Below are 25,997 nucleotides of genomic sequence, written 5' to 3'. Positions count from 1 at the left end.
GTGTTGGTTTTGTGAGTCGCTAGGGTTACTGGGTCTCCAAGGCCGCCCGCCCGGGGTGGCGGGGTCACCTATGGGCCTGTCCAAAAGCAAACCCAGAGAGAAGAAAGGTAAAGGGCGCCGCCTGGTGTCGAGGCCCGCCCTCCGAGCAAGCATCTTTGGGTTGTAGGTCTAACTGATTATCCGTGTGTTTCAGTTGAGGAGCCAAAGAAGAGCCCTACCAATATTGTTGTAAAGACTAAGGAGAAAGTAATGGAGACCAAGCAGCTTGACAAGGAAGTCATGAATCAACCTGCCGAAAGCCTGCTATTCGGGGCAGGGATATCCAAGCACTCAAAGCCTTCCTCTTCCTCTGAAGGTAGGAGACCAGAGGAGACCTGCCACGTCAAGGCATCTGGGATGGGGCCCGTTCCTAAGACTAATGATACAGCAGGTAAATATGCAGGATTTTTGGTGCAGTAAGATAAACAAGAGCACAGCTAAGCTTGTTAGTTTAAGTCCATTCTAGGTTATAGCAGGAATTCAAGGGCATCTTATATATATTATGGAGACTGTTTCAGAAGGAAAAAAAATTAAGGAGAAACTTATTGAATGATTCAGACATTGTCCCGCAGGAGGGTTGGGTGACTTCTGTTTCCTCTGTGATTCCTTCAGTATGTTACAGCTTGGAGCAGAATGTTGGGTGATTGTCCAGGCTGGAGTATGACTCCTGAGAAGGGTTTGGTCTTCCTCAGCCTGGCAAAAAGGTGGGAGGGCTTCCGAGGAAGAAAGGATCATGGATGGAACAAAAGCGTTTCTTCTCATACAAACCCAAGCATAGCATTTGGCAGATATCAGAGAGTGACAGTTTGCTGCCAATTTTACTTTTCCCTGAGGCAAACAGTTTGGCATATTTATTCATTTTATACCAGCCCAATGTGGCCACACCCTCAGTGTGGAATTGTTAGCGATGAGACCACAAAACCAAGACAAAGCGCAAATACAGATCTTCCATCATTGTATCACCCAGATCATTGGAGATAGAATTGTTAAGTATTGAAGACAAGGAAAGTATTAGGAGCTGTGTGCATTGGAAAGGTCTTTTTACTTCCAGAATGGACACCAGTATGACAAACAGAACACTAGGGGGACCCACATCATGCTCATTGCTGTAATCTGCTGGGAACGAGAGAAGCAGCCGAAGTAGACATTCAGAAAGACTGGAGGTAGAAAGTGTAGAACCTACTCTCTGATGAGATGCAGGGGAAGATCTGGGCTGGGTATTTAGTCAGATGAGAGAGGACTGGCCTGGAACAAGCAGGAGCAGTGCTCGGTGGTTCAGACTGAGGCTCCCTGGGACCTACAAATGCTACACAGCAGGAGGCAGCTTGAAATTCAGGTGCTGGGATTCAAGGAGGTCTGATCTGGAAACTTAGTAACCCCTTCATTTGAGGAAAGAAGGGCTACAGCAAAGGGGTATGCCTAGGGTGGAGGTTTAAATCATGTCTGTCCCTCAGGGTGCTTTTAGCTAAACACAGAAAAGCCAGCTAAAGAAGATTTTAATCACTAAGGGTGGGCAATGGCATCAACTGTGTTTGCTCAGCAGTGTGGCCTTGGTATCAAGGGCTCCTCGTGCTCCGTGGCATCACTGTCAGTGTCAGGGACATCTTCCTTCACAGTGCCAAGGCATCACAGACACACACTGGCACTTAAGAGACTGTGGACCTGGCTTTGCTGTTGGCAAGGAAATCTTTTTGAGGTAGGCTTTCCCAGCCCAGCCTCTCTAAGATGGGTTCAGCCCTACAAGTTATGAAATGCTGGAGGAGCGTTAAGATATCAGACTAGACAAGACCTTTGCCAGCGAGGAACTATCCATATGGAAGCCACCAGTGACACCTGTCACACAGCTTCACTTCCGGAGGAAAAGCAGGTGGACGTGAAGACAAACCCTAGTGAGGATGGTGTCGAGAAAAGATGACGGAGCAAGTTCAGCAGTTACAAGGGACAAGCCACTCACGCATGTGTTGCTGGAAGACCTCAAAACATGATGTCAGATGTAAATGTGCATATACATTATGACTTCCTTTATATGAAATGCCTTGAACTCAACAGCCTTTTTGCTTCAGCTCCCCAAGTACTGGGATTACAGGCATGAAATGTCATGTCCATTTGGAAATGATTGTAAATCTGTGAACAGGTTGGGCATGGGGTTGTCATGGCAGCTGCTCAGGAGACTGAAGCAGGAGAATCATGGAAGCCCAACTTGGTCAATATAGCGAAACCCCGTGTTTTCAGAAAGGGAGAGGACTAAGGATATAGTTCAGTTGGTAGAGGGTCTACTCTGCACAAAGCACAAAGGCCTGGCTTTCCTTTCCAGCACTATATAAAAGCAGGTGTGGGAGCATATGCAAGTAATCTTTCTTAACACTTGAGACAGGAGGAGCATGAGTTTAAGGGAACCTGTCATTATATGGAATGTTCAAGTCCAGCATGAGCTATATGATACCTTGGGGCTGGAGAGTTGTCTTAGAAGTTAAGAACATTTGCTGGTCTTGCAAGAGGACTTGGGTTTAATTCCCAACAACCATTTGTAAGTCCAGTTTCAGGGGAGCCAATGCCTTCTGACCTCTGTGAGCACCAGACATGGTACACATACATACATACATACAAGCAGGCAAAACACAAAACAAAGCAAAACTGACTTATGATTGCCCAATTGTGGGGCTGTGAGGCTCTGGGATGGACCATAGTTAGCCATCCTGGTGTCTGTGCCCTTCTAGCCCTGGAGTGGACCTTTGAGTGAACATGTAATTATAGGATCTGGCCTTTGAGTCTTCACAGCCTGTTGCTGCCAGCAGAACTTGCAGGCCAGATAAGTCTTCAGAGGGCACAGCCCAGAAACCATCCACTGCACCACCTTCTGAGGCTCCAGGGGGAACCGTCTAGGCAAGCCTGTCCTGAGTTTCTCACTCACAACAGTGAAAAAGTGGTTGGTTTGAGCTGCTGAGGTTTGGAGTTAGTTATACAGTAATAGTGAGACCAAGGGGTAAATGGTGGAGTCAAGAAGTTTGACTCAATTATAGAGTACTCCTGTAATCCCAGAATTCAGAAGGCTGAGGCAGGAGGGTCATGTGTTCCAGGCAGCTTGAGCTACATACTAAGACCCTGTGAAAAGAAAAAACAGCATTGTGGCAGCTGGTAGATGGGGTGTGTTATGTCATACATACTGAATCTGTATGTTTAAGGCATTTTTACATTGAAAATTCTACAAATATACACAAAGAGATTAGCCCACCACAAATTTACAACCAGCCTATTCTAGAATGTCGAAAGTTCTATGCCCTGAAATGACACAATTTCTTCACAACCAAAAAACATAAAAGGAGTTGGAGAGATGGCGCTCAGTGGTTAAGAGCTTGTATTGTTCTTCCAGAAGATGGAAGTCATTTCTGAGCATTCATATTGGGTGGCTCACAACTGCCCTCTCTGACCTCTGTGGGTACTGCATTCACATACAAATCCATAATCTGATACACACATACACTTTAAAATTTAAAAAGGAGGGAATTCTTATATAAGTAGCTCATAAACAAAGGCAATGTGTAGTTCTGAAGTGGGTCATCTTAAGAATCAGTTTGGATATTACGTAAAATAATAATAATAAAAAATTGATTCTGGACTGGAGTGTAGCTCAGTAACAGAGCAGTGGCCTAGCATACCAAAGGCCCCAGGTTCCATCTCCAGCACCATAGAAAACAAAACAAAACAAACAAAAAAAAAAAAACAAAAACCCAAAATATGGTGAGTAAAAAATGGCAACCCGAAAGTTTCACATTCTGTGTGACTCTCTTAGGGGTAAAAGAACAAGGAGAACAGGTGTGACCCAAAAGGGCATCAGGAAGGGGTCTCTGTGGTGGAAGGATCTTATGTACTATTCAGATGGAGCTGCTACAAGTGCATGATGGGCATATGTCTGTACAGTCACTAGACCAATGTCAATTTTTGGTGTTGATACTACCTAATGTAAGATGCTACCACTAAATAAACTGGGTAAAGGGAACATGGGACCTCTTCCTGCTACTTTTGCAACTGTTTGAATTTATAAGTATCTGAAAAATAAAAAAATTAAAAATATAAAAGTTATAATTTTAATTATTATAGTCCAGTATACAAAAAGCATACCAATTATAGAAAGTAGGGAGAATAAATGTAGTGTGTGTGTGTGGGGGGGGGGGTAAGTGTATAAGAACACTGACACTAAACAACCAGCAGAGACAGACAGGGTTATCTAAGTTACAATAGGAGAGCTAACACTTTAAAGGAGATGTGAGTGTAACCTCTTACTATATACAGATTATTTCCACAAGAGTAAGAGTTAATATAAAATGTGGGGCTTGGGGGAAGCTGAGAAATGGCTCTGCAGTTAAGAGCATTGGTTGCTCTTCCAGGGGACCAGAACTCAATTCCCAGCACCCACATGCCAGCTCACAACTGTCGTAACTCCAGTTCCAAGGGATCCCCGGCCCTTTTCTGGCTTCTGCATGCACAACACCCAGGCAAAATAACCATAAAATGTTTAAAATGTTTTAGGAGGCAAGAAGCAGGTGGCTCACTGTGAGTTTGAGGCCAGGCTGGTATAAATTGTGATTTCCAGGCCAGCTACACAGTGAGAACTTTTATTGAAAAACAACAACGAAAGTAGAAGTTTTGTAGGTAACTCGGTTGATGGATTGCTTGCCCTGACTTCCACCTCCAGTACTGAACAAACCACTCCTGGTGCTGCATGTTTATAATCCCAGCACTTGAGCAGTAGAAGTAGGAGGACCTTAAGTTCAACTAATTGAATTTTATTTCTCAACGAGGAGCATCTTTCCAAGCCTTGAATGAAGGGAAGGCATCACTTAGTGATATCGAAGAATATGTCCACACTTTTAAAACAGCCATTCAACATAGGCATGGTGGTACAACACCTGTAATGTCAGCAATTAGGAGGCAGAGGCAGGAGAAAGCTCTTTGAGTCCCAGGCCAGCTGTTACTATAGAGACCCTGTCTCAAAACAAAATGTATATGCACAAACATACACATGCCACAAAGAAATCTCTCCAAACACTATAGACATTTTAGATACTTTAAAGCTTAATGATAATCATTTGTAGCCAGGTTTGGTGGCTCACGCCTATAATGCCAACAGTCAAGAGGCAGACACAGACAGATCTCAAACTTGAGACATAAGCCCAGGCCATATAATGAGATGTTGTCTAAAAAAAAAGTTAAAAGCAAACTCAGAAGGCAGAGGCAGGCAGATCTCTGTGAGTCCAAGGCCAGCCTGGTCTACAAAGCTACACAGAGAAACCCTATCTCTAAAAAAAAAAAAAAAAAAAAAAAAAAAAAGTATGGTGCACTATTTTAAAAGTTAAAATAGTGGTGGTGCGCAACTATAATTCCAGCTGTGGGGAGGCAGAGGCAGGTAGATCTCTGAGTTGGAGGCCAGCCTGATCTACAGAGTGAGTGAGTTACAGGACAGTCTGAATTGCACAGAGAAACCCTGTCTTGAAAAAAAAATAATAAAAGCTAAAGCAACATATTTGAGAGACCAGAATAATATCACAAATATCAGATCAGGTACATGCAGGTACTCTGAGACACTGTAGAAGTACCTATCTGACTTTTTTCTTTTTCTTTTTTCTTTTTTTTTTTTTCTTTTCAAGACAGGGCTCTGGTTGTCCTGGAACTCACTCTGTTGACCAGGCTGGTCTTGAATTCAGAGATCCGCCTGTCTCTGCCTCCCAAGTGCTTGGATTAAAGGCATGCATCACCTCAGCAGGCTAGAAAAACCCCATCTTTCTTGAAGGCAGTCTGACAGTGTGATTCAGCCTCCAAATCCCTGTCCTCTGTTGAACAATCCTGTGTGATCTCTCCTTGAGTAGGATGTAACTTGCCCAAAGGAAGAGGTGCCATTGCTGTGGCTAAGTTTTAGTTGACTTTAACTCAACTAGCATGGTGATTATCTGGGTATACCCAGCTTAACCACAAAAGCCTTTACAAGTCCCAGAGGTAGGAAGATGGTTAGAGTGCTTGGTGCTAGGTCTGGCCACCTAAGCTCAATCCCTGGGCCCCACAATAGGGAAAGGAGAGAAATAACAACTGAAAGTTGTCCTCTGACCTCTACACCCACAACATGGTGTGTGTGCTCCCCTGTACACATACTTGCACACAAAATAAAAATACAATTTGAAATGTTTCTAGAAAGTCACAGGCAAGCTGGGTGTGATACTGCACACCTGTAATTCCAGAATTCTAGATGCTAAGTTAGGAATATCCCCATGATTTTGAAGCCAGACAACGATTCCTAGCAGAAAACTATCTCAAAACACGTGCCCACCCCCATCACATGCAGAGGTTGCAGGCTTCTTTCTGGACCTGCAACCCCTGATCATACTATGAGGGGAAATGGGAACTTCAGTATTTGAGCCACAAAGAAACCCTGACCCTAATCCAACTGGTACACGAGAATGTAGACTCAGGCCCTGAGCAGAATCTTAGCCAAACTGTGCCTAAATTCCAGGGCACCACGACTGAATGACTGTAAGTATAGACACTGATAAAGGCCACCAACTTTGAAATAATTTGCTTTACAGTAATAAAGTAGTTCAGGATGGCACTGTGGCTTGAAAATAAATGCTTGCCTAGCATTCGTAAGGCCCTGAGATGTATGCCCAGCACCTGAGAAATACAGTAAGGACATACAAGCATGGTGGTACATGCCTGTAATCCCAACAACCAGGAAGTAAAAGCAGGAAGATTGTTCAAGGCCAAGTTCTAGATACAAGTTCTAGGCAAGTTATTGCTACATAGTAAGACTCCCTCTCAAAAAAACTAAATTGTGCAGGTACTGTATAGCAAGAACTTTAAATCAGGTGTTATGTCTATATTCCCAGCATTCAGAGGCAGAGACAAGAGAATCTTGAGTTCTAGATAGCCTGGGTTACATGGTTAAGACCTTGTCTCCAAAACTAGATAGATTAAATAATCCTAATGGTTAGGATGTAGCTCAATGGTAGCTCATACCCTAGCACATGCAAAGACATGGGTTCCAATCCCAACATGGGAAAAAAAGAAAATGAAGCAGCACCATCAAACAAAAAAAAAAAAAAGAGAAACCTGAAAGATGAGTCAGTGGTTAAGAACATGCTAGATGCTCTTCCAGATAGACGATCTCAGTTTGAACCTCCTACATTGTGGAACCCCCATGGTAGCCCTCAACTGTCTTAATTCCAGTTCCTGTAAGTCTCCTCAGTAAGACCTCCACAGTAACCAGGCAGTACATACAATACACAGATATATGCAAGCAAAACACTCATGTGTATAAAACTAAAAAACTTTTAAAACAAAAAGCCAAGAATGGTAACTCATACCCTTAATCCCAGCACTGGAGAGGCTAAGGCAGGAAAATTGTGGATTCCAGGCCAGTTCCTGCTACAGAGTAAGACCAGAATTTTTGTTTGTGTTTTGTTTTTGTTTTTTGTTTTTTGTTTTTGTTTTTGAGACAGGGTTTCTCTGTGGTTTTGGAGGCTGTCCTGGAACTAGCTCTTGTAGACCAGGCTGGTCTCAAACTCATAGAGATCCACTTGCCTCTGCCTCCCAAGTGCTGGGATTAAAGGCATGCGCCACCACCACCCAGCTAAGACCAGAAAGTTTTTAAGAAAGAAAAATGCTGCAAAATGAACTCAAAGCATAAAAATGAGTAAAACAATTTATGTTGATAGAGAATGATTTTCTTAGCTTGTCTTGTTTTCTGAAATAATATCAGCCTCAAACTTTCTGGGCAGTGGTGGCTTGCTTTTAACCCTGTCACTCAGGAGTCAGAGGCAGGTGGATCTCTGAGGTCAAGACCAGTCTGGTTTACAGAGCAAGTTACAGGATAGTCAGGACTACACAGAGAAACCCTGTGTCCAAAAAACAAAAAACAAAAAACAAAAAACAACAAACAAACAAACAAAAAACAAAAAAAACAAGAAAACCTTCCTATAATTCAGCCAAAGATGACCTTGAACTTTTGCTGTTCCTGTCTACACGTCCTTTGCTACCTACACACAGCTCTATTTATAGTCTTCTAGCAGAAACTTAAGTTGGTATTTTTTGACGCTGGAGATTGACCCTAGGACCTTAAGCATGTAGTCTACCATGAAGCTACATCCCAGCTCAAATATGATGGCTTTTTTGCTTGAGGAAGTGTCTCTTAAGCAACTGAGGCTGGCTTTGGAATAAAAAATGCTGAGATTACAGGCACGTATGTGCTACCATGTCCCTTCTCTCAGTTAATTTGATAATATTTACCATAGTTTGAAAACATACAATTTGATCCAGAGATTATAGTTCTAGTAACCTGTCCAGGAAAGATGTGATGGTTAATACTGTCAACTTGACAGAATCTAGATAGCGGTTCTCACATGGGTCACAACCCCTTTGGGGGGGGGTCACATGTAAGATATCATAAATACCAGATGTTTACATTTCAATTCATAGCAGTAGCAGAATTACAGTTATGAAATGTCAAAGAAATAATTTTGTGGTTGGGGGGTCACCACAACATGAAGAGCCTGTATTAAATGATTTGTAGCATCAGGAAGGTTGAGGACCACTGCTCTAAAGTCATCTAAGAGACAAACCTCTGGACATGTTTGTGAGAAGGTTTCTAAATAAGGTTAACTAAGACTCACTATTCACGTGGGTGGCAGTACTTTGTGCTCTGGTGGCCATACCTTTCAGACATGATGGACTGTATCTCTTCTTAAATTAGGAGACAAAATATACTCCTCCCTTAAGGTTCAGGCATAGCAAATGAGAAATAAGTAACAAACAAACACACACACACACACACACACACACACACACACGGGGGGGGGTGGCTAGAAATAAAAAGATAAAATTATAGTATGCAGAGTACCATTCAGCACCATGAATAGGTTAATAGGGGTGAAGGCTCCAGGTAGGCACCAGCTTGACTTCTCCATGTTCAATGACATTGATTGGTTGGTTGGTTGGTTGGTTGGTTGGTTGGTTGATTGATTGATTGATTGATTGATGTAAGGTATTACTGTGTTTCCCTGGCTGGCCCAGGACTTTTTGTGTAGACCAGGCTGTCCTTGAACTCACACAGATCCTCTTGCCTCTGCCTCCCAGGTGCTGGGATTAAAGGCATGTGCTACCATACCCAGCTATTTTTGTTGATATGATTTTGTGTGGTGGCGAGAATTGAGGGCTTCATGTGTGGTTGGTATGCATTGTACCAATGAATATTTTAATTTCATTATGTATCCCTGGATGTATTGGAACTCTGTGTAGACCAAGATGGCCTTGATCTGACAGAGATCTGACTTCCTCTGTCTCCTCCAGATCTTGGAATAAAAGTGTGCATCACCATGCCTGGCTCAACATATTTATTTATTCATTTATTTATTCATTTGGTTTTTCAAGACAGGGCTTCTCTGTGTAACAGTCCTGAACTCACTCTGTAGACTAAGCTGCCCCAAACACAGATCCACCTGCCTCTGCCTCCCCAGTGCTGGGATTAAAGGTGTGTGCCACCACCGCTGCCTCCTGGCCTGTTTGTGTATTTAACATTTAACATACATATCCTATGGCTTTTCCAGGTTTATGCACTTCCTGTAACCTCAGCAAGTGTGTGAAAATGTGGAAGAATATCAGGAATGTATTTCTAGGACATTCTGATCCATAAAGTTCTGAACTGGAAGGTTTTACAAATTGAAATTCTCTGGCAACTGGGCACCTGAACCCTCTAACTTCAGAGGTAGATTCACTTTCTTCTAGCTGATTAGGCCCCTTGACAGGGAGAGGGTGGCTGGCTCAGAGAGTAAATCTGGAGGTCCTGAAGGCCTGACTAGCGTGTGTGTTGGGAATGGCCCCCTGTGAATGGCAGACAGAGTGACCTCAGTGTTGGCAGGATCCTAGCTTATCTGTATTAAAGACTCAAAAGAATGTCGTATCCTGTACTTGTCACTCTGAAGCTGTCCTGCACCTCATGAAATGTAGTCTCCTCTGTTTCTTCCTTGCATGGGTTTACCTAGTACTCATAGCCACCTCTCTGAACTTTGAATTTGTTTGAGTGTTGGAATAGAATCATCAGGCACAGTTTTGTTTTGTTTTTTCCTGTTGGCATGAATCTGTTTCCTTTACTGGGAGCTAAGATAGATAGACCTTGTCTTCATTGTGGAAGAAGTTTCTACATACCCACTAAATGGTTGGATGTTTTCTTCCCTCTAGACAAACCTGATACAAAACAAAAGTCGATCAAGAAGAAAAGTGTCATTCCGCAGATCATCATCACTCGAGCCTCAAATGAGACGATAATCAGCAATGGTCTCCTTGAAAGTGAAGAACAGAGAACCATTCGTGAACAGGCTGACTGGGGCCCTTACTCCCGACACAGGAGCCCCAGCACAGTAGCAGCCTATGATGTACACAACACAGAATAAATGAGAGCTCCTGGTAGCTGTGATTGTTTACTGTGATCTGAGTATCAGCTAAGCTGACAGAAGGGCCACCCTTCCCTGTGCTGGCACTGAATACCCTTCTCCAGTCTTTGAAGTTCTGTCTCAGTGCAGTGACATTTTTAGTTTTCTCAAAGTCAGCAGCTTGATGGGGAGAGGGTGGCTGGCTCAGAGAGTAAATCTGGAAGTCCTGAAGGCCTGACCAGCATGTGTGTTGGGAATGGCCAGCTGTGGGTGGCAGACTTCAGGCAGAAGCTCACACTGTTCCCCAGGTGGGCATTTCAAATCTACTCTGCTCAGTTGCTCCAGAAGGTGTGGTGGAAGCACTTGGAAGTTAGTAAATGACACGCCCCCAAGTCTGGGGGAAAGGCCAGTCTGTGAACTATTAAATTCAAGAACAGAGAGGCCCCAAGGCTGGTGGGATCCTAGCTTGTCTGTCTGTATTAAAGACTCAAAAGAATATAGTGTGGCCTTGAGCTGAGGAGGGCAGCAGGGCACTTAGGACTTTGGCAATAGCCTATGAATGCTGTCTTGTTTTTCTGACCCATGGATGAAGGGTTATAGAGAAGAGCTGTTAGGAATGCCAAACAAGCTGCCGTAAGACATCTTTTAGTAAACCAGGTCAGGTTGTGTCTTGAGGGAATGCCCTTCCCCGCCTTATTCCTCACATGTGGTCTAGTAACAGTGTATTATCTTCATTAACTGCCATGTTAGATGGCCTCTATGGCCTCTATGGACAGTGGTATGTCCACCATGATCACTAACACAACGACCTCCTGTACTAGGATGAGGGGATCTGTTTCCTATTCCACATGCCAGCAGTTTCTAATATATACATAAGGTTAGCTAGTATGTAAGTTATGTACTACACTATCTAGTACATACTTGCAGGCCTTACTATATATGCCTATATACATAACCTAAATGACTTTGAAGAATGATTTGTGTGTGTGGTCCTGAGAAGTGAGCCTAGGACTTCAGATAGTACTAGGCAGGTGCTCTACCCCTGAACTGTATTCCCAGCACGATTGCTTTTTGAGACAGGGTCTCACATCCAATCCAGTCTGTACTGGAACTGACTATGTAGCCCAGGTCAGCCTTGAACACACAGCAATCCTCCTGCTTCAGCCTCTTGACTGCTGAGATTACAGGTGTGTGACAACATGCTTAGAGAAAAACAATTTTCAAAGTAAAAAAAATGTAAAAGGAAAAACACTCTGGCAGAAATCTTACTTTAAAAAAAAAATCATGCTAGAGACTTGCTACTGAAAGCCTTATTTTGAGATAGCCAGGCTATACGAACTTGTTCTAGCTTGGAACTCAAAATCTTCTGGCCTCAGCCTCCAGAGTGTTCGGATGACAGGGATTATAGGCATAAGCCACCAATCCAAACACCAACTACAGCACTGAGCTAAGCAGTGCCCACATGGGCAGGAACATTCACTTCCCTAATCTATACAAACCTTCCACAAAGGCTTCAAGACAAATGGTGTTCTGAGTTCCATTATATAGTACAAGAGCTGAGTGCAAGCTGCCTCACAGAACCTCTTGGTCTAGAGTTGTGCTCTAGTGGTGAGCACATTAATTCCTTTCCAGCTGTCTCCCAAACCAGGCAAGTTTCCCCAGATCAGTAGGACAAATGTGGAGTAGAAAGAACACGAAAGCAGCTCTTTATTCCCTTGTGTTTGATGTACACCCTTCCTGCACAAGGCTTCTGTCTTGTCCATGGCTAGTGAAGGGACAAGGTTGGCCTCAGGAAGGAATGGGTTCCCACAGAGCCACTTTTCGGGGAATGTACCCAACATTGCTGATGTACTGGAATTAGTCTCACTTAAATGGGAACTAGGAAAGGAAAGCATCTTCTAGCTGATCAGGATCAGAGTCTTCTGCAGGTTTGGCCAGAGATGGTACTTTGAGCAACTTCGTGCGGTCGTGCCTGCACCGAATGCTGATAATGGGCCTGACCTCTGCGGCACGAGGAGACTGAGAGCAGACAGACCCTCCAGGGAATGCTTAGGCGAGGTTACCAATGTTTGTCAAGTCCAGAGCAAGCCGGAAGTACGTTGTGCGCCTGCGCCGAGGGGCGGTTTACGCCTGCGCGTTGGAAGTGGGCGGTGGGGCGGCACCGGCTTTGGCATGGCGGAGGTGGACCTTGAGTCAGATCAGATCCGACTGAAGTGTATCCGTAAGGAAGGTTTCTTCACCGTGCCTCCAGAACATAGGGTGCGACGGGGTGCCACTCGGGAGGCTCTGTGGCAGGGCCAGACTGAAGCGCTCTGATGCTGTCATTGTGGTGTTAAAGTTTGAGATGCCGGCATCGGAGGGATGGCAGTCCCAGACCTTGCTGCGGCGTGTGCAGAAATGCGTAGCCAAGCGGCTGGGGGCGGGAGGGGGCACGCGGATGGGGTCCGACGGAGTGCGAACTCCCGGTGAGGCGGCGGGGTGGGACGTGGAGTTCATGCGGGTGAGAAAAGTGGGGCGTTCCCGGTGGTACCTTCAGCTCAGAGTTCACAGCTTGCTGATAGTTCTTTACCCACATTTTTTGTATTGTCCCTTTTGTGTGATGGGGAAAGTAAACCTTAAGGGCTCTGATTTGTGCTCAAGTAAACAGTTGGTGGGAAGAGGTTTGCAGCTGCCCGCTTATGTTTTTAGCTTCTTGTTTATGGTTTCAAGGCCAAGGCACATAAACTTAAGTTTACTACCTCGGAGCGTCAGAGCACTCACTGTGTTGGAAGCTGAGGTAGCCAAATCCGAAATCTGCTCCCAAAGGGGGAGAATATGTATAATAGTTGGCTCCTCAAGACAAAAATGTCAAATATGCGTGGTGGCTTGTAATCCCAGTACTCAGGAGGCTGAGGCAGGATGCTTACCCTAAATTGGATGGCTGGGCTACAGAGTGAGACCTCAGAAACAGGCAAAGACAAAAAAAAAAAAAAAAAAAAAAAGGTTTTGGAGAAAAAAGTATATTCAATAAGAGATTTGTAGATGAGTTGACATTTGTTTTGGACCAGGAAATGTAGCCAGAATTTGGACGAATATGACAAGGGATGGCATGCCAAATTCAGGTGGCAGCACAAAGTCATGGGAAAGGCAAGTGCAGAGTAAACAGGAAACCTAAGGGGAAAGGTTGTGAGAAGCTAGGTTAAAGATCAGATCTTGGACTGGGCAGTGGGGGCACACACCTTTAATCCCAGCACTTGGGGTGCAGAGGCAGGAGGATCTCTTAAGTTCGAGGCCAGCCTCAACTACAGAGCTAGAGCTATTTCCAGGACAGCAAAGGCTACACAGAGAAACCCTGTCTCACACACACACAAAAAAAGGAGTAACTGAATGTTGGAGGCAAGATCTTTCTTCACAGAGGTGTAGCCATTTGTTACTAGTTAGCAGACATCTGGACATCTGGAACACCAGGTTGGAGGGAGTATGGAAGGTGGCTTCAATAATTCAAAGTGGTTCTAGTGTCCTTCTTCCCCTCTGCTCATCAGAAAATTCCAAGTATGTGGTTGCTTTTCTGTTCTGTGAGCAAGATATAAGCAGGCTTCTCGATGTGGCAGGCATAGGTAAGCTTTATCACCATTTGTGTGCCATTAGCTTCCAGATCCCCACACTGGCTACTCCTGTCTTTCAGCTTGGAAGATGCCGGAGCGTTAAGGAGTTTGAGAAGCTGAACCGAATTGGCGAGGGCACCTATGGCATTGTGTGTGAGTGGTCAAGACAAGGAGCCTGTGGCTCCAGCCAAAGGCCAAAGCTTCTTCTCATACTTTAATTCCTGGTGTGATTTCCACAAAATTTACACCATGACTGGATAAACATAAGCATCAAGTTGCTAATGTCAGTGATTCAAATATATAACTGTGGAGTAGCAATAACTGATCAATAAATGTACCAGTTCCTTGCAGCTCCATGGGTGTGGGTCATTTTGCCAAGGTATTTGGAAGTTGCACAAGTCAATGCTCTGTAAACCATTATCACATAAAGTAAGTTTTTCTCCCTAGATGGAGTACTTAGTTGCTGTTAGAGTGTAGTGCAAGTGAGCAGAAGGCAGCGGGCTGCCTGTGAAAGAGAATACCTCAGGAGAGCTCCTTCCTGCATGAGTTGCTGGTGGTCAGCTTTCAGTTCAGGGCAAAACTGCAAACTCCCGACCCAGCTCCAGTAAGGATCCCTAAGCTCAAATCTTGAAAAGGAAGGACCGGGTGTTGCTGGGCATTAGGTTGTCAGAGAAGAAAAAGGAACCCAGGAAACTCATAAGACAGACTCCTGTGTGGCATGATGGGGCTGTGACGGTTTGAGATAGACTCCATCTCGTATGTGCTTCTGTTTCAGATAGGGCCCGGGATACCCAGACAGATGAAATTGTTGCCCTGAAGAAGGTACGGATGGACAAAGAAAAAGATGGTAAGCTGGGAACAGGGCGCAGGACCACCCTGCCCTGGACATCAGATCAGGAGGGAGCAGAAAAGCACATTACCTGAGGTTTCTCAGGACTGAACTCTTCTGAGGGTATGTGCATAGTGGTTAAGGGGCTGGCCCAGCCTGTCACGGTAGCCGGAGCTTGAGCTCCCTAAGCCCTGCCAGACTTTCCCTACTTTAGCTAGCTATAAAATTGTACATTCTCTCCAAACCCTTTTGCCCCATCCTCTGGTGAGTTCATCATCACCCTGCACATACACCAGTACCCCTGCCCACTCGCCTTGCATCCTTAAGGAATGCTGGAGTATGAATGGTATCACTGTTATTTCCCTGATGAGGGGACAGTGGTTATCATTGTCCCAGGTGTAGTGGAGTAGGGTTCACTGAGTCCCTTTGGTTACAGGCATTCCCATCAGCAGCCTTCGTGAGATCACATTGCTCTTACGTCTCCGCCATCCAAACATTGTGGAGCTGAAGGAGGTGGTTGTGGGCAATCACCTGGAGAGGTGTGTGGTTTCCTGAAGTTATCTACAGCAGGCACAGACATCTTTGCCTACTAGGAAGAAAATAGAAGGTGGCATGTGTTTCCTCTTTTTTTCCTTCTAGCATCTTTCTGGTGATGGGTTACTGTGAACAAGATCTGGCCAGCCTATTGGAAAATATGCCAACACCCTTCTCTGAGGCCCAGGTATGTCAGGAAGGTGCTTCACAGGTCCTGGTTGGGGGGTAGCTGCATTGAATGTGACAGCTGAAAATGGATGGTGTTATCCATTCCCTTTTTCACAGCATGTAGGGCCTTAATGAGTTGAATTACTACCTGTAGGGTACTATGGGAGCTTGGGAACCCACACTGGGAAGTTGGGAGTTGGCCCCAGGTCTTCTCAGTCCACATATCAAGCTACTAGAGAAATGGCTCAGAGGGTAAACTGCATGTGTGCATACAAGTGTGAGGACCAAAGTTCGGATCCCCAACAATATAAATGTTAGGTGGGTATGGCAGCCTGCTTATAATCCCTGCATAAGGGAAGTAGTAGAGACAGGATTTCTAGGCAAGCTGGCTAGCTAGACCAGCTAAATTTGACCTGCCCTGGGTTCAAATGAGAGATGCTGCCTCAATATGTAAAGTAGGAAGCAACTGATGAAGACACTTGATGTCAGCCTCTTACATTCACACACATGCATGCACACCCACACATATATGCATGTGTGCCACATGCTCCTATGTATACAATAAATAAGTCTGTTGTGACATTGTCTTGGCTGTGCAGGACATAGCAACAGCCATACTCCTGAGGCTGCTGGTGACTGCCAGGCAGTGTATCAGAGGGCTCCAATCTGTGCTTCTGAACCTCCTCGTAGGTTAAATGCATCATGCTACAGGTGCTTCGTGGCCTTCAGTACCTGCACAGGAACTTCATCATCCACAGGTGGGCAGGGACAATCAAGAGGAAGGTGTGTTGGGGGCGTCTGAGGGGTGGGAGGGAGAGGGCCAGGAATAGTATAGTTTTGGCTTCCCACAGTGCCTCATTCTGAATATCTTCAGAAGAGGAGCAAACACCCAGTAAAAATTCTCTGACTGCTCCCAGGCAAGGGTCTTGGATCAAACAAGCCTGAGAAGCCCTCATCTTTCTGGGAGGTAGAAGGTGGGTGGGTAGATGGGAGAACAGCAGCCGGAAGCCTTCAGTAGAGAGCACCTGCCTACAGTGAGCTGGCTGTCACTAAAGAGGACTGTGAGGCTCGTAGCCGTTTGTTTGGCCTTTGTACTAGAAACTGCTAGAATAACACATGGGCAAAGTAGCAGCATGGCTGGAGACCCGGCCTCGACTTGCTGCTCGGTTAATGAGCTTGCTGGCTTCCCAGCAGCCAGTTCCATACTATTACCCACCCTCTTGATTTTAGAAGACCTTAGTTAAATGCCAGGAAAGTGTGTCAGTTGCCCTTTGGAACTCACTTTTTCGAAAACCAATGCTTTCTTTCTGACCCAGGGACTTAAAGGTGTCCAACTTGCTCATGACAGATAAGGGCTGTGTAAAGACAGGTAAGTACTGGGTGCTAACACTGCACATGTGGGGCTGGGTTTCTTTGAGCATATGTTTAGGAGTTGGGGATGTCAGTGTAACCTTGAAAACCAGAGATGGCCTGTCTGTCTTCCTAGCCCCAGGCCATCTTAGTCCAGCTCTTTCCAGATAGCAACTTGTCTGTCCTCATTGAGTGATATTCTGATATTCTCTTTCTCCTCTCTCCTACTATAGCTGATTTTGGCCTGGCTCGGGCCTATGGTGTTCCAGTAAAGCCAATGACTCCCAAGGTTGTCACCCTCTGGTGAGTTCCTTAGAATTGTGGTGGCCCATAGGAATGAGTATACCTTCCTCATAGCCCTTTGCAGTTATGCCTTTAATCCCAGCACTGGGGAGGCAGAGACGGGTGAATCTCTTGAGTTGAGGCCAGCCTGGTCTATAGAGTGAGTTCCAGGACAGCCAGGGCTACACAGAGAAACCCTGTCTCAAAAAGCAGCAGTAGCAGCAGCAGCAACAACAAAAACCCTAAGAAAGAAAGCTGTCCTGCACTGAACTAGTTATAAATAGCCTGGCTCTGTCTCAGGATGGGTAGTGTAGCCTTCTGTAGTTGTTTTTAGGGCAGAATGAGGCTGTGGCAAAGGGCAGGGCATTGATGTCCCTCACATTCTCATTAGGGTCCTTACATGGCCTCTCCTGAAAGCAAGCTGATGGTCCCTTGGATCTTGTAATATAGACATGGTGGCTCTCTCAGGCTTAGGGTAGAGGGTAGTTCAAGCTATGAGTAATGGCCCTGTTGCTCAGGGTACTGGGGACCCCGAGGGAGCTCAGACTGAAGAAGAGGAGCTGACCAGAAGTAAAATGTGGCCTCTGTCTGCAGGTACCGAGCCCCAGAGCTGCTGCTTGGAACTACTACCCAGACTACCAGCATTGACATGTGGTAGGAGTGATTTCTGCTCCTGGGGCCTCAAGTGACGTGGCCCTGGAGGTCAGCCCTGGGACAGGGGGAGCAGGATTGGTGCTGTGGTGGTGAGCCTGACCTTGGGACCCAGGGGGAAGCATGAGAACCTAGCTGGAGTGCTCACTGGCCTCTGGCACCGAGGCTCTCACAAGGCAGCATTTGCAGACCTGGTGGGAGAGCCTGCTGCCCACTTGCCTACTTCTTCCTGAGTACTTTGATATGAGGCTAAGCAGAGGTTGGCTGCTTCTGCAGGGCTGTTGGCTGTATCCTGGCAGAGCTGCTGGCTCATAAGCCCCTTCTCCCTGGTACTTCGGAGATCCACCAGATCGACTTGATTGTGCAGCTGCTGGGGACTCCGAGTGAGAATATCTGGCCGGTGGGTATTAAGGACAACCCTCAATCCCCATCTCTGCCTGGTGGCACTGTAGCTTCAGCCCCTGCTTCTTACAGGGTTTCTCCAAGCTGCCGTTAGCCGGCCAGTACAGCTTGAGGAAACAGCCCTACAACAACCTCAAACACAAGTTCCCGTGGCTCTCAGAGGCCGGACTTCGTCTGCTCAATTTCCTCTTCATGTATGACCCTAAGAAAAGGTACAAACCCTTCCTGTAGGCAGCTCCATGGGCCATGCCCCTCAGAAGGAGAGGGCCCTGACTTCAGATAGAAGGCTACCTTAAACCCAGATCCTTAATTTACTTTTTGTGGTGTGGGGTATAGGAAACTACAGCCTTGGCACATGCTAGGCAAGCATGAACCATCTAGCACTGAGACATCTCAAGTCAGCAAACCTTTTAAACGCAGACTGTAGATACCTTTTCCCATAAGTGCCAGGTAACCAGTTTGAGTGGTCTTAGGACTTAGAGCCATTCTGAGTTTTGACTGTCAGTATCTAGGCCTCCAGCCTCCATTTATTGGATGTTGAATTGGGCTGTTGAGGCTGGCTGTGTTGTGAGTGAAATAGGCCTCTCTGAAGCCAAAGGTTACTGTCATTTACCAGGGCAACCGCAGGGGACTGTCTGGAGAGCTCCTACTTCAAAGAAAAGCCCCTACGTGAGTTCAGCATCTCCTTGGGGTCTCCTCTTTGGGGGCTTGACAAAACGCCCTGTTTGTCCATATTGGGTGGGTTCCCAATGCAGGTTTATGTGGGTAGAATGGGCAAACTCCACGGGGGTAAGGTAGGGAGCAGATGGAGGGTCATGGTCAGCTGAAGAGAGAAGTCCTATCTAGACATGGATCATGCCCCACCAGGAAGCCCTTCTCCAAGCCAGCACTGAAGCTATCCTTTTCCTGCAGCCTGCGAGCCGGAACTCATGCCCACTTTCCCCCACCACCGAAATAAGCGTGCTGCCCCAGCTGCCACTGAAGGGCAGAACAAACGATGCAAGCCCTGATGGTGGGTCCAGCCCATCCCTGCACATCCTCATGGATCATCAGTGGGCAGACTGGGAGGACCCTCCAGGCCAAGATGCCTTTGGCCCCTCCAGCTAACATCCTTCTCTTCAGCTGACTTCTCCCTGTTATCCTCTGTGCCCAGATGCAAGTAGATTATGGACAGGGATGTTGCTGAGTGGGGATACCCAGCAAAGACTGGGCTGTTACAGCACCATCTGGTGGCCTGTTACTCATGGCAGCCTTGTCTGTCAGTGAAGCCATGCTTCTTGGGAGGCAGTGCTAGTGTTAAGGCCCAAAGTTCCAAATCAGTATAGTGTTGGAACTGGAGCTAGGCATTAACCTGCAGTGAGCAGGCCCAGGAGACCATACTGTTGCTTGGTCACTAAGAGCTGTCCAGGACAGACAGGCTGAGGTGACCCAGGGCAGGGTGGTGGGGCTTCAGGTGGGAAGGAGGGAGTGTTGGTTGGGGCCATGGTAGGATGCTTTTAAGACTGTCAGAATGAGAGCCCTTGCTGGATGTGGCTGGCACTGATACCCAGGGAAAGAATTGGTGGGCTCCTTTTCCAGGGATGGAGAGATAAAAAGCCTTTCCAATAGACAGTTTCACAATCCTTTAATGTACTCGGGTTTTGTTCCATGCAACATGGATGGTGTCCTCTGAGGGGCTGGGAGTAAGGGATAGGAACAGGCTTGGCTGAGGGGGTGCCAGTAGAGGAAACATCACAGAGCAGTAGTAGCTGTACTTGGGCCTCCCGCATGGTTGATAAAAACCCAGCCCTTCATTATCATTGTGTGGATTATTGGTTTAGGGATTCCCAATGAGCGGCCCTGGGCTACCTCAAGAGAAAAGGGAGTGTAACTTCTTTCTTCTGGTTTTCTGTTCCTGTAAAGGAGCTACATGGGGGCAGTGAGCTGCTTTTTGGTAGTAGCCCAAGGGGTGGCCTGTATATGCTCACCCCCTGTTTGGCTAGGAGGCAGCTGGTTGTTGAGAACCATTTCTGCTGGATGAGGGCTGGGGGGGCTGGTGAGAGCTCCTCCCACTGCCTGTCTTTTTTGCAAGGCTCCTTACTAACAGCAGGGGGCCTCACAGCTAAGTGAGCTCTACCCTGTCAGACCCTCCCACATGGCCCAAATCTATCTCAAGTATCTGCAGGCTCTTGAGCAAGCCTCTGGGTAAAGGTTTCTCATCACATGGAGAGAGGGACATATCCTGAACCATAGACTGCAGGGAGCAGGTAGGGAGCTTCAGACACTTGAGGGGGTGGGAATGGGCGAGTCCTTCTAGGAGTGAGTTTGGGTACTGTACCATGGACAACCTGGACTTCTCTACCCAGCACATCTGGGCATAAGGATAGGGACATGAGGGAAGGAGCTTGTTGATTGAGCTCAGGGCCTGCTGTAGACAGGACTGAGGCATGGGCTTGTCAGTGAGGAGGGCCTGATACAGCCCCAGGCAAGAACATTCCATGAAGGCTCTACACTCTTCCAATTGTAGGTACTGGACTCCCCTGGGGATTAGGAGGGCCAGGGCAGCCAGTGGCCTAGGCCCTTTCCTAAAAGAAGCACCATGGAAACTTATCTCCCCAAACTTTTGTCTTGGGGTCCATCTAGGCCTAGGGATGGGCCCCAGGACTGTCATAGATCAGGGTATCCACCTGTGGCCGTTGCAGCCACAGGCGTCTCTGGTTGTCACCAAGAAGTATGCGCAATGAATGACTTGGGCGGCAGGCTGATAGGGAGGTGCAATGGGTAGCATGTAACTGGCGGCAAGTGTCACAGCAGAGGGTAGGCAGGTTACCAGGGGTCAAGCAGCTGTGTGCCTGGTAGCCCAGAGGCTCAACAACAGGCCCATAGGCTGAGGTTGGTGCTCCTTCTGTCTGCCTGTGCCGGGGACTGGCCTGCCCAGGGCTCACAGGGGCTTCAGGGGTAGCTAAGTCTCCTGAACGACTCAGCTCACGTCGTAAAGAGAGGAAGGAAAAAGCAGAGGGTTCTGGCTCCATTTCCTCTTCCAGAGCTCCATATGGTGGGCTGCTGGCCCGGTCCAGATCATCAGCTTGGGGTTCCCAGGGCTGGCCTCCAGAGCCCCATAGTTTGGCACTCTGCTCCCAGAGTGGTGGCCTATATGCCAGCTCTACAGGGGGTGAGTCCAGCCCTGGAGAGGGCTCACCATACAGACTAGCTTCTGAGCTCTCATCCTCCTGCAGGTCCTGATAGAGGTCCACTGGGGCCCCATAAGCAGCAGGTGTGCCCCGGGGGGGCAGGGGTGGTGGCTCCTCATCTTGGGCCAGTCGCTGCTGCAGCCAGGCCACACAGGAGGCAACATCCCCACTGGCCCGTCGTGCTCGGAGCAGCTCCTCAGCTGGTAGTACACTTGTGCCCAGCTGGGTCAACACCTCGCTTAGGATCTCACACTCCAGCCGAAGAGCAAAGCAGCCTAGGGCCACCTGAACCAGCTGGCAGGCAGGGGGTGGGGTGGTCACCATAAGGCGGTGGTTGTCCCTGCGCACATAGCCCATCTTCTGAAAGCTTCGAGTCAGGAGCTCCTCAGAGAGTACACCCTTCAGCACATGCACATAGCCCCCTGAGAAGGTCTGCAAGGAAGGGTCCTGGTCAGGAATGTGCTTCCATAGAGGTTCTTGGATGCAACTGTGTGGACTCAGTACTGCCTTGACCTTGGTTCACTTCTGAAGTTTGTGTTCACCCCCAGAAACTGTTTTCATCTGCTGGAGTGAGCTTGGATCTTTTTTTCCTCTAAGGGAGAGCCTGAATGAAGCCTTGTGTATACTAAGCAAGTACTGTGCCACTGAGCCATATCCCTAGCTTTTTAGATCTGGTTTTTTTCTTTTTTTGTTTTGTTTTGTTTTTCCTTCCTGATTTTTCAAGACAGGGTTTCTCTGTGTAGCCCTGGCTGTTCTAGAACTCACTCTAGACCAGGCTGGTCTGGAACTCAGAGATCCTCCTACTTCTCTGCTTCCCAAATGCTAGGATGGATGGTGTGTGCACCACTGCCACCCAGCTCTTTAGGTCTTTTATTTTGAAACAGCTCAACCCTAAACTCACCATCCTTCTGCCTCAGCCTATAGGAATACTCTGTCCCTTATTTTTGTTGTTTCCCCCCCCCCCCATTAGTCCTGGTGATCTATGACTATCAGACCAGGCATTTTGTTTTCACTGTCCCTTGCTATGTCTAATGTGAAGCTGGTGACAGGACCATACTAACAGATGGGGCTGTGCTTTCTATATCAAAGCTACATGTAGAAACAGGGAATCAGGGTAATTTTGGATCTTTTCCAAATGTGGAAGTCTACAGCTCTAGGCATCCTTGGAGCACTTTCCTGCATAGACCCTTTAAGGTGCCCAACACCTTCTTAGGTCTTTGCACCTTGACTGTTCTTGTGGTCTCTTAGGAGAAGGGGGCATAGAGGGAGTAGAGGTAACTTCTCTAAAACCCCACAGCTAGGAGACTACCCACACCAGCTCCATCCCAACACTGCCAGAACTAGCTTATTTCAAAGCCATGCTTAACTGCCTTTGTCCTCTGGGGCTGGTAGGCTGGCCTCTAGCCTGAAAGAATGAATGAAAGTTCCAGGATCTCAGTTGTCCCCATGGAGCAGCAAGCTGATGGGGCAGGGAGAGAAAAGGGTGTGGAGGGGGAGCTGCTGCTATGGCAACCAGTGGAGGTTTACCTCGCCCACGTGCTCACTAACGTCATTGCCTTCCCACTCAAAATTAGCTCAGAGTGGCCCTGCCCCCCTCGGTGGTCCATCAGCTGACCAAAGGACCAGGCCAGCCCTGGACCTGGCCGCCTAACCTAGACCCAGGCAGGACCAAGGGCCATGCTCCAGTCCCCAGCCTGCTGTTCTCAGTCTTAGCGGCCTTTTACAGATGGGATCAGACCACATCCAGGAAGTGTTAAGATGACCACAGGACATCAAGTACCTCCCTCACCTTCCCACCCACATCTATCCTAGAATTTCCATAGCAACTAGGGCAGTGAGACTACTTTGAGGACAACAATGTAAGTTTTAGGTGAATGACTCCCTGGTAGGCATGCATCCCAACACGCCCACAGCCCCTCAGCACGGAACTCTTCCCTGAAGAGGACCTGCAGCCACCAACAGACCGGACAAGGAAGGGGGTGGAGGAACATCGACAAACCGTACCTTGATGGTGGTGAATTCCTTTCTCCAGGGCAGCAGGTACAGGTGCACAGCGGCCAGCTCCAGGAGTTCGAAGGCGCGGGCCAGATCGCGTAGGGCAGGCGCCAGGTCAGCACGGCCCCACAGGCCGTCAGTGAACAACGCCAGTGCGTCGTCCTGTAGCGCCCCGTGCAGGTCAAAGTCCTCCACCAGAATCTGCCAGAGCACCGCGCGCAGCGAGGGGTCGCCGCAGACGCTCGCGCGGCCCCGCCGCAGCTCGCGCTCCAGGCACTGGCGATAGTCCTCTGAAAGCGAGCTGCTGCCCATCCTGACTGAGCGCGGGACGAGCTGTCAAACTAGACCATGCCGCCTCAAGTGTGCGACTCCCAAGCCCGCACCCAGCAACCCCAGGGGCCCCTCCAACCTGGAAACAAACCTTGCCAGCTTAGCGGATCTCGGAATCTATGATCCCCTTCAGCCTGGAGATGTGGACGCCGACAGCTGGGTGACCAGGGTATCTATAGCTTCCCCTCCCCAGGAAACCTTCAGCCTGACTTGCTGAGCGCCTTCGTATCAACAGCACCCTCCTCCAGCGGACATCCGCTCCCGCCAGCTGAGCCTCTTGCAACCAGAGCCCCTTTCCCACTGACCGACCATACTGTAGACCCTGCAGGTGGCGGCGCTACCTGCTAGTCCCCAGCGGTCCCAGAGAGCTCCTACTTGGGCCCGGGTCTAGAATCACGCTTCCGCAGAGAATCAAGCCCGCCCCTTAGCCTTGGTCGTGACGTCGGGGGGCGAGGCTGGAATTCAGCTAAAAGGGAGGGTGGCGGTTGTGGGCGTGGCCTGGCCGAAGCAGTGGCTGGCCTCCCTGGGCAGCTCACATTTTGAGGTTCTCTGAAATTCACCCTTGTCCAAGTTCCTAGCCTTGCAACTAGTCCGAAGTCGTTAATCGCTTGGTTCCCGGCCAGGGAGTGGGAATATACAGCGGGTGTACAGTACAGGTAATTGAGATATACCTTAGTGGAGCCTCATCGGATTGAGGATCAGGCTGGAATCTGGCTCCTCAAGCCAACCCAAAAGAATAAAATACCGGCAAGGCGGGACCTGACTTGGCTGGCGGATCATGGACCAAAGGAGCTCAAACATATGTATTTAAGTGCAATTTAAAACGGATGGGGGTGGAGGATTGCTCTGTGGGTAAGAGCAACTTACATGACAGCTCACGTCTGTAATGCCAGTTCCCAACACCCACTTCTGGCCTTTGCACCTGACACACATTTGCTGCACATACATGCAGGGAAAAAACGCTCATATGCATGAATAACAAGAGTCTGCCTCTGCAGGCTTCGTTTCCCAGTCCCCGAGAAAAGTCGGTTAGTGGGTATTTGAGGTAGGATGAAGGTGTTCACTCTCCAGGACAAAGCCACCAATGCCTTGGCAAAAGGTGTTTCCTAAGTATGTGACCTACAGGCCTTCAAAACTGACTTGGGGCCAGGCGTTAAGTGGCCCACGCCTTTAATCCCATGACTCAGGAGGCAGAGACAGGTAGATCTTTGTGAGTTGGAGGCCAGCTTGGTCTACAGAGGTAGTTCCAGGACAGGCTGGAAACCTGTCTCGGAAAAACAAAACAACAAACTGACCTGGGTTGTGAATTCCACCAAGACTTGCAGTCTGAGTGACTTCAGGGGAACTGTCCCCTGACTTGTGGTTTTATGTGCTTCACTCTGAACCTAAGGCACCTTCCCCTTAATCCTAAAACCTAAGCTTCATGCAAGCAGTATCTTCTATTAGTTCCCTTCCTGGACAGGCTTTCCTGGTTACCAAACCTAGGCCAAGTTTGATGAACTAGAACCCAGCATGGGAAAAGAATTTGCCTTCTTGTAGAATTCCTCAGATTTGAAGGACTTAAAATTGTGAAACTAAGTAGGCAGCTCTCAGGCATCCTGGGGTCTATCACTGAGCTTTTTGCTGTGGACTCACACCAATCCAAAGGGGACGTCGATTGGCTTTTGAGGTTGCTTCAACTCACAGAGACAATGTTTAACTTCCTCGCCAAACCATAAAGTTTACATGCCTATCTTGTTTCAAGACACTACTGGGTCCCAGCACTGTATAATGAGTGAGTAAGCAGCAAAATGAAGAGGCCTTGGGGGTTCAGAGGTAGAGCATTGCTTAGTATGTGCAAGGCCCTAGGTCCAATCTCTATGAATATGGAGCCCAAGATGGGATACAGCTCCAAGCCAAGGAATTCTGAAAGCCTCTAGGAGCTGGCAGAGGCAGGAAGGAGTTTCCAGTAGTGTTTTTAAGGGAAGTACAACTCTGATGATTATTAGATTCAAGGCCTTCAGACTTGTAATAGTACATTTCCATTGTTTTAAGACTCCATCTCCCATTTTGTGGTGGTTTGTTAGAGTAGTTATAGACTACTCATACAAGTCTTGTGTAGTCCTGACAGCTTTATAGCTGATGTCCCTGTTAACCATAAGCATTGCCTTAAGAAAGATCTTCCAACAGACTCACCTTCTTGTCATCAATTACAACCTGAAATTTGCCATAGCTAATGATAGGATGTGGTAGAGACAAGCTCTCCTCATGG

At 47.6% G+C, this 25,997-nt stretch overlaps 3 protein-coding genes across 4 annotated transcripts; 2 read left to right on the top strand and 1 right to left on the bottom strand.

The window, feature by feature from the left end:
* Positions 1 to 12: 12 nt before the first annotated feature.
* Positions 13 to 10,488, top strand: Spata33 (spermatogenesis associated 33). Its single transcript, XM_051201305.1, has 3 exons — positions 13 to 107; positions 194 to 355; positions 10,261 to 10,488. The coding sequence occupies exons 1-3, from the start codon at positions 71 to 73 to the stop codon at positions 10,470 to 10,472; spliced, it is 411 nt and encodes a 136-aa protein (XP_051057262.1). The 5' UTR covers positions 13 to 70; the 3' UTR covers positions 10,473 to 10,488.
* Positions 10,489 to 12,581: 2,093 nt separating this feature from the next.
* On the top strand, positions 12,582 to 19,883 carry Cdk10 (cyclin dependent kinase 10). 2 transcript variants are annotated; one of them, XM_051201866.1, is made up of 13 exons: positions 12,582 to 12,672; positions 14,116 to 14,188; positions 14,811 to 14,882; positions 15,301 to 15,403; positions 15,504 to 15,585; positions 16,257 to 16,324; positions 16,883 to 16,935; positions 17,150 to 17,219; positions 17,793 to 17,852; positions 18,126 to 18,249; positions 18,324 to 18,463; positions 18,868 to 18,920; positions 19,164 to 19,883. In XM_051201866.1, the coding sequence occupies exons 3-13, from the start codon at positions 14,864 to 14,866 to the stop codon at positions 19,259 to 19,261; spliced, it is 870 nt and encodes a 289-aa protein (XP_051057823.1). In that variant the 5' UTR covers positions 12,582 to 12,672; positions 14,116 to 14,188; positions 14,811 to 14,863; the 3' UTR covers positions 19,262 to 19,883. The 2 variants fall into 2 exon arrangements, with proteins under 2 accessions (XP_051057823.1, XP_051057822.1); XM_051201865.1 differs by having other exon boundaries at positions 12,585 to 12,710.
* Positions 19,859 to 24,208, bottom strand: Spata2l (spermatogenesis associated 2 like). The gene is made up of 3 exons (XM_051201864.1): positions 24,088 to 24,208; positions 23,426 to 23,729; positions 19,859 to 21,853 (listed from the first exon to the last, which is right to left on the bottom strand). Exons 2-3 carry the CDS (start codon positions 23,726 to 23,728, stop codon positions 20,876 to 20,878), a joined length of 1,281 nt encoding a protein of 426 aa, XP_051057821.1. The 5' UTR covers position 23,729; positions 24,088 to 24,208; the 3' UTR covers positions 19,859 to 20,875.
* Positions 24,209 to 25,997: the final 1,789 nt, after the last annotated feature.

The sequence above is a fragment of the Phodopus roborovskii genome, unplaced genomic scaffold (genome assembly GCF_943737965.1).
Source record: "Phodopus roborovskii unplaced genomic scaffold, PHOROB, whole genome shotgun sequence".
In the NCBI taxonomy this organism is placed as follows: domain Eukaryota; kingdom Metazoa; phylum Chordata; class Mammalia; order Rodentia; family Cricetidae; genus Phodopus; species Phodopus roborovskii.
This window is presented reverse-complemented; position numbering and strand designations above follow the sequence as displayed.